Genomic DNA, 15,997 nt, shown 5'->3' on the forward strand with positions numbered 1-15,997 from the left:
AAGTTTATTAAATGCCCACAGACGTAGAAAAAATGGACTTCACTCACCGTTTGACCACCGTGTGACGGTATAAGCTCGCTTTTAGTAGTTTTCCGTTTCAGAAACTGTTTGCATTACGTTTTGTTGCAGTTAAGCGTCAACTTGTTCTCTGAAAGGGACATAGTGACGTTACCGACTACTCTGTTAGCTGTAGCATTCCAAGTCTTAAACAAAGACACTTGTGTCAAATGCAAAGAGAAATATATTTTTTAATCGTATGTCATACGTAGAGAGAAATTACTGATGTGGCATCGACCTGTTGAATTAAGGATGTATTTGTTTATTACGGTATATTGATAATTTTCTTCGCATGGGCTGGTCTATTGTAGATTGGACAGCCGTGCTCGCTTGCAGATCCATCCGACGCTGTTTTGAAGACAATTTACTGCACACAATTTTTGTAAGGATGTCATTTCTTGCTGCAATTTCCTTGACCGAGCGAGGTGGCGCAGTGGTTAGCACACTGGACTCGCATTCGGGAGGACGACGGTTCAATCCCGCGTCCGGCCATCCTGATTTAGGTTTTCCGTGATTTCCCTAAATCGCTCCAGGCAAATGCAGGGATTGTTCCTGTGAAAGGGAACGGCCGACTTCCTTCCCCGTCCTTCCTTAATCCGATGAGACCGGTGACCTCGCTGTCTGGTCTCCTTCCCAAAACAACCAACCAATCAATTTCCTTGGCTGTGTGCTCACAGTTGTGCCGCGAAGGTACCTGAGCGTATACACGTGCTTCGGCGACTGCAGAAGACGAGTGAGTGACGGCGCGTGTCTGCTCGGTGTGCCCGCAGGTGTCGGCGACGGACCCGGACTGCGGCGTCAACGCGATGGTCAACTACACGCTGGGCGAGGGCTTCGGGCGCGGCGGCCAGCTCGAGGTGCGCTCCGGCACCGGAGAGCTGTGCGTCGCCGGCGAGCTCGACTACGAGGCGCGCAGCTCGTTCGAGTTCCCCGTCATCGCCACCGACAGGGGTCAGTACCTCTCTCTCTCTCTCTCTCTCTGCTCTCCACTGCCGCTGCTGCTGCTGCGTGTGTGTGCGCGCGTAGGTGGACGCAACTGCCAGTCTCCTCCACGGAGTTTTGGCTGAAATTAATTTACCCCTTAACAAGACCTTCTACTGTGGCCGGTGGCGTAACTAGGTCAACTGGCGCCCATCGCAGACTTCGATTTTGTGCCGCTGGCGACATCTTCCAGTATTTTGTCTAGACCTAACCCCCATCGCTGCTGAACGACCGTGCAATCAATTAAAAGGTACACATTTCAATAATTCTTTTTGCATTATTCAGTTCCAAACGTGAAACAACACACAGTCCAAATTTGTGTTGTCTGTAGCAGTAATGCGATTCCTTTATCATTCTTTCATTGAGAATCAGTTCATCGTCATCAGCAGCAACGTTCTGCCCAAAGGCAGGTATTGGCGTCGTTACTTACCGTGCTCTCCTGTCTACTGCCATACTCTTCGGATCCCCGTAATTTCCGTTTCCCTTTACCTGTCATCTCGTATCTCCTCCTTCCTCTCAATCTCCTCTCACGAACTAGGCCTTCCAAAGCGCCTGCAAGTAGGCACTCCTGTCTCGTCGAATGTCCCATCCAGTTCACCTTCCTTTCTTTTATAACCTGCAGAACTCTTTTCCTCTCAACGACAGTTTCCAACACTCTTTCGTTACTTACTCTATCCGCGCAGCTTATCCTCTCCTTACTCCTCAACATCCACGTCTCGAATGCTTCTATCCTTCTCTCATCCTCTCGTCTCAGTGTCCGTGTTTCCGCCCGATACGGGCCACACTCCAAACAAAACACTTGCCAAGTCTTTTCCACAGACCTTTATCTAGTTTTCCACATAATAATCTCCTCTTCCTATTTAATGCCACCTTCGCTATAGCAATGCGATTTTTCACCCCCTGACTGCATCTCAAGTCTTCAGTAATCGTACTTCCAAGATATTTTAATGCTTTTACTTGGCTAATAACAACTTGTCCCATCTTAATATGTGCCAATCTCCTTCCTTTGCCGATCACCTCACTCTTTGTTTTTGCTGTATTGATTCTCATCCCATATTCCACGCCGGTGGCGGTGGCCGAGCGGTTCTAGGCGCTTCACTCCGGAACCGCGCGACTGCTACGGTCGCAGGTTCGAATCCTGCCTCGGGCATGGATGTGTGTGATGTCCTTAGGTTAGTTAGGTTTAAGTAGTTCTAAGTCTAGGGGACTGATGACCTCAGATATTAAGTCTCATAGTGCTCAGAGCCATTTGAACCATTTTTTCCATATTCCACACAACCATCATTCAGATCTTTTGGCATTTTATTTACAGTATTTACAATTTCTGCCACAGATACGATGTCATCAGCAAATCATATACATTCTATTCTCTTTCCGTCAATAGACACTCCTCCTTTTTTCCATCCGAGTCTTGCAATAATCTCTTCCAGGGATAGGTTGGACAACAAAGGAGAGAGGCAGCGGGCTTCCAATGCTGCTTCCTTCAGAATTTCATTTCCAGTCCTTATTCGTACTTTTTGTTGTAAATGTAGGTTCTGCACCAATCCTCTCTCCTTCCAATCTACTCCTTTCCCCTTCAAAACATCCATCAGCTTGTTCCACTGTACTCTGTCGGAAGCTTTTTCGAAATCAATAAAAACAGCATAAATTTCTCTACCTTTCACAATATATGTTTCCCCTGGGGGTCTAATCGCACAACAACCCTGAGTTCGTTGTGGAGCGGCGGTGGGGTGGGTGGATTGCTGTGGCCTGTTGTGGGGCTGTGAACCACTGAGGGCTATGGCAGGGATTAAGCCTCTCCGTCGTTTATAGGTCCTCAGTTTCAATACACAATACACAATTATAAATGCACTCAGACTGAATTACATCTTTGCATCGTCCGTGACATTTGACTTCATTACTTGTGAGTTCAGGTACAGCTTACATGGCAAAACTCCGCTTGCAGTTACTATCTGTAACGTCAATAATTATGTCGTAGTTTCTGGGCATTTTTACGACTCTGTGCAGGCTCTTGTGTCAACTGATGGCACAGGTAGAGTGGCTGTACATAGCACATTTTACCTGAAGATCTAAAACAACAGTGTTACGGACGATGCAGTAGTGTTGTACACTGCGAGTGCATTTATAATGCTACATGTGATCTGAAGATGATAGTAAAGATACCGAAACTGGTCGCCAAATTAAAAAAAAAATTAATGTTAAGTGTAGTTGAGACAATATATAAACATATTTTTGAAGTTTTAAAAACTTTTATAGAACGTTTTTAAAATTTTTATGATTTTACGTTTGATTATCTGCTTACGACCGCTTTTTCCCATTCTGACAATGTGAGACGTATTCGTTAAACCTGCAGTATCGTTACGTAATGCAGGTTGTGTAATAAAAATTGTAATTGTACAAATATTAAAGCATACATTCATACAATCTTTATTTGGTGTTGAATAACTCTGCAAACTTCTTAAAACGAAATATCAGGATTATTTACCGTCGAGTAGATGTGCCATTTAATAAAATATGAATAATGACATAGTACTCCTAGAGCAACTAGTGCTCTGACACTCAGAATGTATACGTAACCATTCTGAAAAACTGAATATAATTACTCATTATAACTATTGACTGTACGCTACTGTCAGAGTACTAATGAATTATTCTGTCCATGTTACGGTATCTAGTCCACTGGAAGCCTTTCTAATACGAATTAATTTTACTATCTTGGAGTATGAAATGTCCAACCCCTGTCAAGAAACAATTCCTGATCTCAGATTGGTGGCTGGTCCGCCCCTGGTAGCTGAGTGGTCAGCGCGACAGAATGTCATACCTGACAGCCCGGGTTCGATTCCCGGCTGGGTCGGAGATTTTCTCCGGTCAGGGACTGGGTGTTGTGTAGTCCTTATCATTATCATTTTTCCCCATCGACATGCAAGTCGCCGAAGTGGCATCAATTCGAAAGACTTGCACCAGGCGAACGGTCTACCCTAGCCACACCGCATTTCCATTTCCATTGGTGGCTCTGACTAACTCTGTCCCAGCATCCAAATCGCCTTTCCACCGGGCTCATCAGCAGCCGTTTCTCCTCGAATATCCAAGGAGAACGCGCGCAGGACACTCAACCCCGATCACTCAGTCATATCACGAAAATTATCTTCCATTAGTAGTTCTTTTATCGCTGGTCTTCGAGAGACTCTCGCGTCGCTGAAAAGGACACTTCCTGATTTTATCACAACTTCCAGTGATATTTCTCCATCTGGATTGCCAGAGGGAGATTCGAACCGCCGTCCTCGAGACTGCGAGTCCAGCATCTTGCCACTGTGTCGCCTCGCTCGGTACGAACAATCTACAGAGGTTTTTACATCACGTTAAATACTGTCGAAGGTTGTAGACGTTTGCTACCGACTTCCTCTGGGTGCTGCGCTTCCGACAGCAAACCCGCCAGTCACCGGCGGTGCCCGCTAAACGCCGAGGGCGCGGCCGCCAGTCATAGGTCGCTCCTAAATCAAAGCGGGGCGGGTGGCTGGAATCTGTCACCCGCGCCTCCACATAAATAAGCGGCCGGAATCCCAGCGCCGCCGCGCCGCGCCGCGCAGACGCCGGGGCTTTTTTCGGCGCGCCGGCCGCCGGCCACCCGGCTTTTTTATTAACTTCTCTCCCAGCCTCTTTCTTTAAATCCCAGCTGCCGCGGCTCCTCGTGTTCGCGCCGGTCTTCGCCCCCGAGTTCTATAATCCCGTAGTCTGATTGGAATTAGAGGCCATCTAGCACTCCAGGTTCGTCGTTGTCGCTCCGAGCACTGTCTGCAGCCCGTCACGACCCTTCCTTCTCCGCGGCGTTAGAAAATTGATTTTACTTCTCCCTGATCTTCTCAACACGACTCCTCACCCTGTTTACCCAACTCTCAGCCCAATTTTTCCTCCATACCACTTTTCCAGTGCTTCCAGCCCTTCTTCCTGATCTTTTCTGAATGTCCGCTTACTGCGCAGTGTAAAATTGTGCCCCGTCGTTTCCTTAAGTTTCTGTTCTTACAAAAATCAAATACAAAGCAAGTAAACAATCATATTCCAGTGAGTAACATAGATATATGACGACCGAGAAACAAACGGATCTAGTTAAAACGGAACTGGTTGTAAGCCTACTCCATGAAGTGAAGAAGACGAAGAAAGATCTGAAATTCCCCTACGGAGTAAGTGCTCCGTGAAAAACTATTAATAAGAAGGCATTTTTTCTGACATTGTGACGACACTAATTATAAAATTTTATTTTTGTGGCGGTCCACAGCCTGAACGTGTTTTGAGAATGAGAACATGGTCCACATAGGTTGTATTTTTTTATTATTATTATCTATACGATTGGCCAATTTCGACAATTGGACATTTTCAGGCACGTATCTTAAGCTTCAATCTTTATTTTACATTATATCGCTCAAAGCTTAAGATACATGCTTGAAAATGACCAAAGTTGAAATTGGCCAATCGCATTGGAAAAAAAAAAAGAATGCAGCCTATCTGGACCATGTTTTCATTCTCCATATTAGTGACATTTACAAATTTTATTTTGATTTCTGTATTATTAGTTACAATTTAAATTTGAAGCACTTACTGAATACACCAAGTTTTCTCAATTTTTAAAATTTTATGAGCCTTCGAAGTAAACAGGGTTTCCATGAAAGTATCAGATTCTCAAAGTGCTTCGTCAGAGGAAAAGTGTGGGAAGCCCTGAATGTGTACTGTATCTAAGCATGTCAATAATTTGTTCTTAATTTTTATTAGGGCCGGTGTTATGTCAATTTCTTTTCTGAGATGGGTGAAACTTTTCCGAACGGGAAACATCAAGCGATCACTTCGTACCTTGAAAGCTATTCTTGTTGTTGTGGTCTTCAGTCCAGAGACTGGTTTGATGCAACTCTCCATCCTACTCTATCCTTTGCAAGCTTCTTCATCTCCCAGTACTTACTGCAGCCTACATCCTTCTGAATCTGTCTAGTGTATTCATCTCTTTTTACCCTCCACGCTGCCCTCCAATACTAAATTGGTGATCCCTTGATGCCTCAGAATATGCCCTATAAACCGATCCCTTCTCCTAGTCAAGATGCGCCACAAATTTCTCTTCTTTCTAATTCTATTCAATACCTCCTCATTAGCTATGTGATCTACCCATCTAACTTCAGCATTCTTCTGTAGCACTTCCATACATGGCTACACTCCGTACAAATACTTTCAGAAACGACTTCCTGACACTTAAATCTATACTCGATGTTAACAAATTTCTCATCTTCAGAAACGCTTTCCTTGCCATTGCCAGTCTACATTTTATATCGTCTCTACTTCTACCATCATCAGTTATTTTGCTCCCCAAATAGCTTTGTTATTTGGGAAAGCCATTGACCTTGCTGAAACCCTGTTTCAGTAGTTGATTACCGAAATACCTCGCTCCGCAACCGATGTTTCCTAAGTCGCGTATCGTATTGGATTGTTATGTGTTTCCTCGGGGAATCGTTCGCTCGGCACGACAACATTACGAAGATGCTCAGACAACTCCAATGGCAGAGGCTTTGTGCATCACGGAGAGGTTTACATTTGAAATTCCAAGAGAGTAAGTTCCGTAAAGAGTAGGGCAACGTATTACTTCTTCCTGCGTACGTCTCGCGAAATGATCACATCGAGAAACTTCGAGAAATTAGAGCAAATGCGAAGGCTTGGCCACACTTATTATTCCCACAAGCCATTCGCGAATGTAACAGGTAAGTGCGACGAAATAGTACTAACAGAAATACCCTCCACAACACTCCATAATGTGTCTGCGGAATATAGATGTAGCTATTTAAATCGTGACAAGTACAGACTTTAAAGTCCCTACCTCTTACCTAAAAAAAAGACGAAAATTCTCAAATTCACATATTGTGTTGCTCTCTGCGATGTCTATAAGGATGTCAGAAAACCGTTCTTAATTGAAATTTCGTCCGAAGTTACGTTTACTGTGCACATAGGCGAGTCCTGTTAACTAAAGGAACAATATTGTGCGCAGCGTAGTCGCAACACTGTGAGAATCTAAAATGCCAGCCTCCCATTGATACATTGCCGGCGGGAGCATTTCTATTCACTACCTGCCAAATGCCAACTAATTGAAATCGGGTTGTAGTTGTGCCAGTCCAACTACTCACGTACTACGTTTACTTGCTACACAACTGACGGAAGTCGAAAATCGAATATCAGTAACTATTTTTTGTATCATGTTTGAATGTTAGGACTGAACAGATTTTGCCAGCCCAAATAAGTATCAGCTTTCAAGCGTCAGTTTTACGCGAATGGCGCTTGTAAATCAGCTGGTCTGATTTCGCCAGCTCGGTGAAACCAAGTCATCGGTACCTTAATAGTATTTGAATTGTGAGAGATTACGATTTCCTCATGGATATCAGTGACCTCGTAATAAGGTGGAGATTATTCGAGAAGAAGTGTTTAAAAATATTATACAGCCGATGCGAATCTGCTCGTGTATATCGTGTACTTTGTAGAAATAAACTTGGCTGCAATAATTAGCGGAACATTATTGTACTCAAAAATTTTGGACACTTGGACCAGCTAGAGGACTTTGGAATGACTGAAAACACGTTCATATTCTTGTGCACATAATCAGCAAATACTTTATCACAAGCCATTGATTGTTTACTAGTGCCTTTGCAACTCTGAGAGAGTGGGGAAGTAGGAGTTAACATATTAGGTCGCTGGGCAGAGTATGAGGTTGCGGGACCGATCTGGCTGAGTATGCAAGCAGACTAGCACTTACGTATCTGAAACTTCCTGGCAGATTTAAACGGTGTGCCGGGCCGAGACTCCAACTCGGGACCTTTGCCTTTCGCGGCCAAGTGCTCTACCAACTGAGCTACCCAAGCACGACTCACGCCCCGTCTTCACAGCTTTAATTCCACCAGTACCTCGTCTCCTACCTTCTGCGCAGGAGAGCTTCTGTGAAGCTGGAAGGTAGGAGACGAGGTACTGGCGGAATTAAAGCTGTGAAGACGGGGCGTGAGTCGTGCTTGGGTAGCTCAGTTGGTAGAGCACTTGCCCGCGAAAGGCAAAGGTCTCGGGTTCGAGTCTCGGTCCGGCACACCGTTTTAATCTGCCAGGAAGTTTCATATCAGCGCACACTCCGCTGTAGAGTGAAAATTTGACTCTACTTACGTATCTGTTTGCAGCTAATGAAGATAAAATGCGCTTCTCTTTAAATAAATAAAGGAAATGAATAAAACTTCTACTTATTCTTCACTCCACACAAAATCACTTCCTCCACATTAAGTAACACCCAAAAAACAAAGAAGTAACTTGATTACCGACTCACAACTCGAATTCGGTAGAGCGTTTACACGAAGAGAAATGTGGCAGCTCAGTCGGAATTTCCAGAAGCGATTCTTAAGTTCTTACTTGGCTAACGAGAAGTGGAACTGGGAAATCGGCTCACAGAAAGGATGATTTGAATAAGCGTAACAATTGCTGAGGCAAAGCCGGCCGGAGTGGCCGTGCGGTTCTAGGCGCTGCTGTCTGGAACCGAGCGACCGCTACGGTCGCAGGTTCGAATCCTGCCTCGGGCATGGATGTGTGTGATGTCCTTAGGTTAGATAGGTTTAATTAGTTCTAAGTTCTAGGGGACTGATGACCTCAGAAGTTAAGTGCCATAGTGCTCAGAGCCATTTGCACCATTTGAACCATTTGCTGAGGCAATTGCCAATTCGTACGCTTCTTCCGAATAATTGAGTCTGGTTACCATATTGACACCATTTTAGATTGTGTCTTGGTGCGTGTGTTCATTCCACGCCGCAGCCACTCGTATTCACTGGCGAGCAGTATAGCGCTCGATTTCCACCTCTAATCATTCCTCCGAGGTTCGACGAATGAGATCCGTTACTACTTTGTGAAACGAGGCCATAAATCCGCGTCTCTAGCCATCACGATATCAGTTTAAATTCTACCTCGTGTTTTATTGAATCGGGGAGACAAAGGTCTGGCGCCCGTTTACACACTTGTCCGTGATTTACTTGACATGTAAATCGTTCTGGAAGCAGAAGGTTCGGGTGGGGCTAGGGCGCTATTTACCGAGGGGCCCCTACGGAAAGGGGAACTCGCCGAGAGCGGCAGTACGGAGCCGGAAAATTTACGAGTGATAAAATACGGAGCGGCCGGGCTCGTTACGCGATACGCGGGGAGCGGCGGCCACCCGCGCGCGGCGGCCGCGATGACGCGCAGGATTTACGAGTTTTTCCCGCGGTCGCGGCAGTCGTCACTAGGCGGGCGGCGCGCACAAAAAGCCGCGGTAAGTGGCCCATTTAGGCGGCCGATCGGGGGTGCGCGCGCGGGTAGCGGGGAGGGTGCATTGTCTTGTGCTAATGACGGCTCAATCCGGCGCTGCCCCCGCAGTAATGGCGGCCCCGCCGGACCCGGTATCAAACAATTTGGCCGCCAGTTTCAAGACAAATTGGGCAATTGCTCTGTGATGATGGGCGCCGGCCGCGCGCGCTCCCGAGAGAGCAATGAAGCGGGCGACTCATTAGGGAGGAAGAAGTCGGCGCCGCGCAGCGCTCGACACTTTATTGGCCGCTGGTCGGCTGCGTAATGGACGCGCCGAGCTGGCCGCTGTCCGTCCGTCTCGGACTCACGCCCCTCCGCCGCTGCGAGGCGCCGTCCGCCTCGTAAACGCACTGTGACGTCACAAGCAGGTGCGGGTGCGAGGGGGCTCCGTGGGGACCGTGATTCGCCCCCACAGCAGGGGCGCGGGAAACCTATAACACTGCAATACGTGTTTACGTAGCTCTTGTAATCAAATACCAATTTTGGTTTATTACGTACTATGCCCCAACAGAACAAACACTCCTGTCACGGAAAAGCCACGTATAAAACTACCGTCCGCTACTGCTATACCATAACCTCAAAACTGGAGACAGTTTGTAAAATGGAACTATTTTGTTAGAGTAATTATGGTATAAAGCAACAGAGCAGTGTTACCCTCTGAGAGGAATTTTGTTATGTTGACCGTGATATACCTAACGGAGGTTGCGTACCAGAAATATTTAAACAGTAATAAATGACGTTTAACCTATCCACACTGTTTAAAGGATAAAGAAAACGGTCGCCAGCCTAATTAGGCAAGAGAATGATTAACATTCTTGTTCAATAAAATAGTTATTAGTAACTTTAACGGACAAACACAACCTATACTTTACCACACGCGAGTGCAATGAACTCTGACACCTGCATATGTCACCGTTAAGGTTGGGACTAACAGCTAGAGCATAACAAACTATTTGCAAAAATCTAACAGATAACGAAACACACTATTACTTTCAGGGCTTATCAAACTGAATGGTCTTTATAACATTACTATTAACATTCACTGTAGAATCATAAATTGGACATAGGTTCAGTGTTACTTTTCACACATTTTCCTAGTTTACATAAAATTGTAAATGTAGTTCACTGCAAAATTATGAACTGTTCACAGGTTGAATCTCTCTCAACTAAATACTTTTCTATTAAGAATGAAGATTAAATGGAATTCATTAACAGGTTACTTCTCACTGTCTTTTGAATAAAGAAATTATTCTTTTCATAAATAGTGGTCATTCTATTAATTGTTATTTTTCATGAGCATAAAGGATAACCTGTGAATCCTATTACACTATTAATGTGCACTTTCAATACACGAAAGAAACAAGTGCTTAGCAAGCATGAGTATATAACTTTCCACAATTTCAGTTTTCCACTTTTATTACAGTGAGACACAAAATTAACATATTTGTAAGATACTGACTCACCTTCTGCGATTTACAACAGGCAGCAGTGTGATCATTTACTAAGCAAAACTTTATAAGCCTCAGTCTTAAGAACTTTTACTTTCGAAGTTGGCAGCAACATATTAATAATCAGTTTTAATAGAAAAATTATTCTCTGCAAGCATCATTTACTTTAACTCACTCTCTTGCCACATTAACTTTAACTTTCTTGTTACTATGTTCAAGAGGCATTAATTAGCAAAACACTGGGCTTTAATGTTCTTTCAGTGAGGACACTCGGTAATCACTTTAGTTCAAACGGAGAGGAACCGGAGAGGTGTTATGATAAGGAAAAAAAATCAAGGTAGGTACAAAAATGGTTCAAATGGCTCTGAGCACTATGGGACTTAACATCTCAGGTCATCAGTCCCCTAGAACTTAGAACTACTTAAACCTAACTAACCTAAGGACATCACACACATCCATGCCCGAAGCAGGATTCGAACCTGCGACCGTAGCAGTCCCGCGGTTCCGGACTGCAGCGCCTAGAACCGCACGGCCACCGCGGCCGGCAGGTGGGTACATAAATTCAGTTATAAATTACCTTATATTTGAGCACACTAACACATCCAATAAGCTGATCCTTCACTGTACATTATTATAGTGTTCTGTTACAGTGATTGCATATTGGTAGGTCGAATTGCTGGACTCTGTCATTTCTTGGTGGCGATGATAGATACCAATTTCAGAATAATTCCAGCTCTTTGTCTATCCATCCGAGGCATTGGAAAACGTCAGTGAAAGCCTCTCTTGGAACCAGCACAATATACAACTTTTACATGTACAATTCGCAGTTTGGTAGCTCGTCCCCGACTGACTCTTCGTTTCACCTTTTCTACCTAGGCCAACCACAATTTGCGCACGCTACACAGTTCCGTTCCCGAGGGGAACCACTACACCTTTTACATACAAACTCACTAAGAACCCTAAGTGAAGGTCAGCAGTTTACATAACAGCAAACAAACATTTTAAATAAAACACAACATTTGCACATATTAGTATTTCTAAACAAAATTATTTAAATAAAATTATCTAATTTTAAACATAACCAAAGAGATTATATGAGGAAGACAAAACATCATTTGCTCATATTGTGCATATTACAGAGATTACGCTTCATTACAGTATCGAATTAATCGTACACTAATTACAGAAGTTCAACGATGGGCTGTTGAACACAATAGAAAGCTAAATGAATCAACAAAAGGTATGTAGTGTCTAAGCTATGGTGTTACAAACCGATCGGCTAAAACCGGTACCGTTACTTTAGGTCCGAATCTCCGCTATTTTCGGTATTTGCCTAGTCTCAGTTAGAACATTTTTTTTTTTAATTTCTTACTAATAAGCGGGTTAAAAATATCAATTTGCCGTAGCAGCAGTGCTAAAATTTTTGTTTTTTAAATCAAACTTTCTTTTACGATCGAAAAATGTTTATTTGTAAAATTTCCATTCCTTTGAAATATTGGGTTATTATTTAAAATGGGGACAGAGACCAATGCTCTTTTAATAACAACGCCAACAGAAACTAGCAAGAAGCAAATGACATAAGAATCACTACAGCATTGCTGATAAAATAGTGTACTTTAATAGCATGGGGCGTGGCATATCAAACGGTACGTGTGTACGTGTAGTGTGCAAGTCTTGCACCCACTTTCTCCTTATCGTCTTAGGACATCGGTTGTATTGTGGAATCGCACCATCCCTAGGTTGGAATTATTTTAAGAAGTCTGACAGCAATGAATTACGACGCTTCTCCGTTTGCTCTGAGAGATTAAAAGGTAAGGAGCTACATCAGACTTGCAACACGTTATGAGGAGAGTACATCCACAATGTCCCTCACAAGTGAAGGCAAATTTAATCGATATACCTATATGTTGCTTGAGGTTTTCCCGACGGACATGTTGTATATATGGTTTTCGGGCGAGACGTCGGATGTCGTAGTGAAAACTCCACAATATTTCATCAGCGCAACTGGCCGACATGAAGAATACCTATAATTTTATTAATGTGCTATAAAATTGGAATGATAACGGAACTGCTAATTTTGTGGTTGCTTCAGGGCGAAAAATCGATACAAACAAAAGTGAAGATGTAGGAAAGTCATCAGTTTGTAGACATGTTGTTGTTGTTGTGGTCTTCAGTCCTGAGACTGGTTTGATGCAGCTCTCCATGCCACTTTATCCTGTGCAAGCTTCTTCATCTCCCAGTACCTACTGCAGCCTACATCCTTCTGAATCTGCTTAGTGTACTCATCTCTTGGTCTCCCTCTACAATTTTTACCCTCCAAGCTTCCCTCCAATACTAAATTAGTGATCCCGTGATGCCTCAGAACATGTCCTACCAAACGGTCCCTTCCCCTAGTCAAGTTGTGCCACAAACTCCTCTTCTCCCCAATTCTATTCAATACCTCCACATTAATTATGTGATCTACCCATCTAATCTTCAGCATTCTTCTGTAGCACCAAATTTCGAAAGCTTCTATTCTCTTCTTGTCTAAACTATTTATCGTCCATGTTTGACTTCCATACATGGCTACACTCCATACAAATACTTTCAGGAACGACTTCCTGACACTTAAATCAATACTCGATGTTAACAAATTTCTTTTCTTCAGAAACGCTTTCCTTGCCATTGCCAGTCTACGTTTTATATGCATCGATTATTTCTGAACTGTTTTAAGAGTCAGGTTAAACTGGAGACGAAAAAGTCGGTATAACCAAAAACTCGTTTCTTTCAGCTGTAAATGCCATCGCAGCCCCAAAGAACATTTTACTACAAGGTTTTACAAAACTTATCCATTACGGTTATTGTTGAACCGGCGTGACTGTTTTTTATTTCTATATACATCCATTGTTTCCTCTTCATCATCATCTTCTTCTTCTTCACTGGATTTTAGTCCAGACGTCTCCTCCGTTGTCTTCCCAAAATGTAGTTTTCCTCGCAGTCCGCCATCAGCAGTGGAGGGTGAACCTGTGACAATGTGCCAGGCAGTCGTTAATTAGCGAAAGGGCATGAAAATCGTTCAGCAAACGTAGGCCGAAGTCGTTGAGACAAAAGCCACCACGCAATATGTCAACAAGTGGCCACGAAAGCGTCAACAATTTTGTTATTGTTCCTTCTGTCATCATATACAGGTGCTCTTCTCAACTTACTCCCTTTTGTTTTATTAATCCGTTGACCAAATCAGCACTGATGTCTTCATTTCTTATCTGATTCCTCAGACTGTAACGCCTCGTGTGCCTCATAAATTGCATTTCAGTGGCTCGTAAAATCTTTTTTTTCTGTCTTACTTTCTTATTGTCAGACACTCTGAAACGTACTCAAAACAAATGTACCTATTACTTTACAAAATTGTATTTTACGCACTTTGTTTCCTAATGTTCCTTGTATTGTACCACACATCTGAAATTTATTTAATTTATTGTGTTTGTCATTTCCATTCAGACAATTTATCTAAGAAATTAAAATGAGAAACTTGTCTTAAAACATTACCCTTTAGCACTGCTTTAGAACGTAGAGGATCTTTTCCTTTAAAAGCCTTAATCTTAGCCTTTCAGTGAGAAATATTACAATTTTTGCCCTTGCACATCTGATCCAGACAATGTACTTTCCTTTACAGATCGTCCTCACTCCCTTGTAAAATTGTTCAATAATTACAACAAACTAATTTTTCGTTACTTTTGAGACTCCAAATGTGCCATACAGAAGTTATATAATTATGTTTGTAGCATGATGCTGTTAGTTACGTAGCACATTGTATTGCAAAACGAATTCTTTCACATTCTGCGGCAATATGGGCGGTATTCATGTTAATATCTATCTGGCAGCTTTCATTTCCATTGTCTCTCTGCCACAGAATCACTAAATCAGAACATCAATTTACCTTCGCTCCTTTTATTCTGTAGTCTTTGTCGCACGAGAAACCTGTATGCAATTTCCTTTACTGATGGACCCCGCCTGTCTGGAACCCTTCCAACAAATCCATCTTTTATTCGCTTTACCTATCACTGATTTTACGTGTTCGTTCATTTCATATCGCGTCCAAATACTTACACAATATGGCTTTTTGCAGGCGATAACTACTACCTATTCATCCTCTTTTTTACGGACAGTTTATCTGCTTCTAACTATGTTAAAAGAGAACTGCAACTAATTACATCAATGTGAATTTTGTTCAGGTCTTTCCGCATTACGATCGTGTCAAACTCTCTATTAATCGTAAATGCAAACAAGGGAACCTCCCCATCTCACCCTTCTCAGATTTAATAATAAGTTCGCACAGTGGATAGGCCTTGAAAAACTGAACACAGATCAATCGAGAAAACAGGAAGAAGTTGGGAGGAACTATGAAAAAATAAGCAAAATATACAAACTGAGTAGTCAATGTGCAAGATAGGCAACATCAAGGATAGGATGAGCTCGGGAGCGCTGTGGTCCCGTGGTTAGCGTGAGCAGCTGCGGAACGAGAGGTCCTTGGTTCAAGTCTTCCCTCCAATGATAAGTTCAATTTTTTTTTATTTTCAGACACTCACACATAATCAACTTCGCTCTCCAAAATTTTCTTGGATTTGCAGGATCTGACGGTCTACACACGGAAAAATTTGAAAACGTTAAAAACATATGTTTTGAACAGAGCACAGGGAAAACTGTGCGACTGTGAAACTGTTGCATTCATTTGTTGCAGTTTATGTGATAAACTCATCTGTTTTCATCACTTTTTTGGGAGTGATTATCACTTCCACAAGAAAACCTAAATCGGGCAAGGTAGAAGACTCTTGTTACCCATTCGCCAAGTGTGCAAGTTAGGTGGGTCGAGAACTAATTACTGTCATGCGACGCATATGCCGTCACCAGTGTCGTATAGAATATATCAGACGTGTTTTCCTGTGGAGGAATCGGTTGACCTATGACCTTGAGATCAAATGTTTTCGGTTCTCATTGGAGAGGCACGTCGTTTCGTCTACTGATCGCACGGTTTTGCGGTGCGGTCGCAAAACACAGACACTAACTTATTACAGTAAACGAACGGACAGATCGGCAAAAATAAATAAAGAAAGTAAACTTTTCACTCAAGGGGAGACTTGAACCAAGGACCACTCGTTTCGCAGCTGCTCACGCTAACCACGGGACCACGGCGCTCTTGA

The 15,997-nt window shown here is 43.2% G+C and overlaps 1 protein-coding gene across 1 annotated transcript in view; it reads left to right on the forward strand.

Annotated features, from left to right (window-relative positions):
- LOC124803270 (protein dachsous) overlaps positions 1 to 15,997 on the forward strand; it is a 334,804-nt gene that overhangs the window by 18,438 nt on the left and 300,369 nt on the right. Inside the window, exon 2 of the mRNA XM_047264453.1 lies at positions 828 to 1,008. Within this exon, the coding sequence (XP_047120409.1) occupies positions 828 to 1,008 (181 nt within the window). The remainder of the gene's footprint in view (positions 1 to 827; positions 1,009 to 15,997) is intronic.

Source organism: Schistocerca piceifrons, chromosome 6 (genome assembly GCF_021461385.2).
Source record: "Schistocerca piceifrons isolate TAMUIC-IGC-003096 chromosome 6, iqSchPice1.1, whole genome shotgun sequence".
NCBI classification, from domain to species: Eukaryota; Metazoa; Arthropoda; class Insecta; order Orthoptera; family Acrididae; genus Schistocerca; species Schistocerca piceifrons.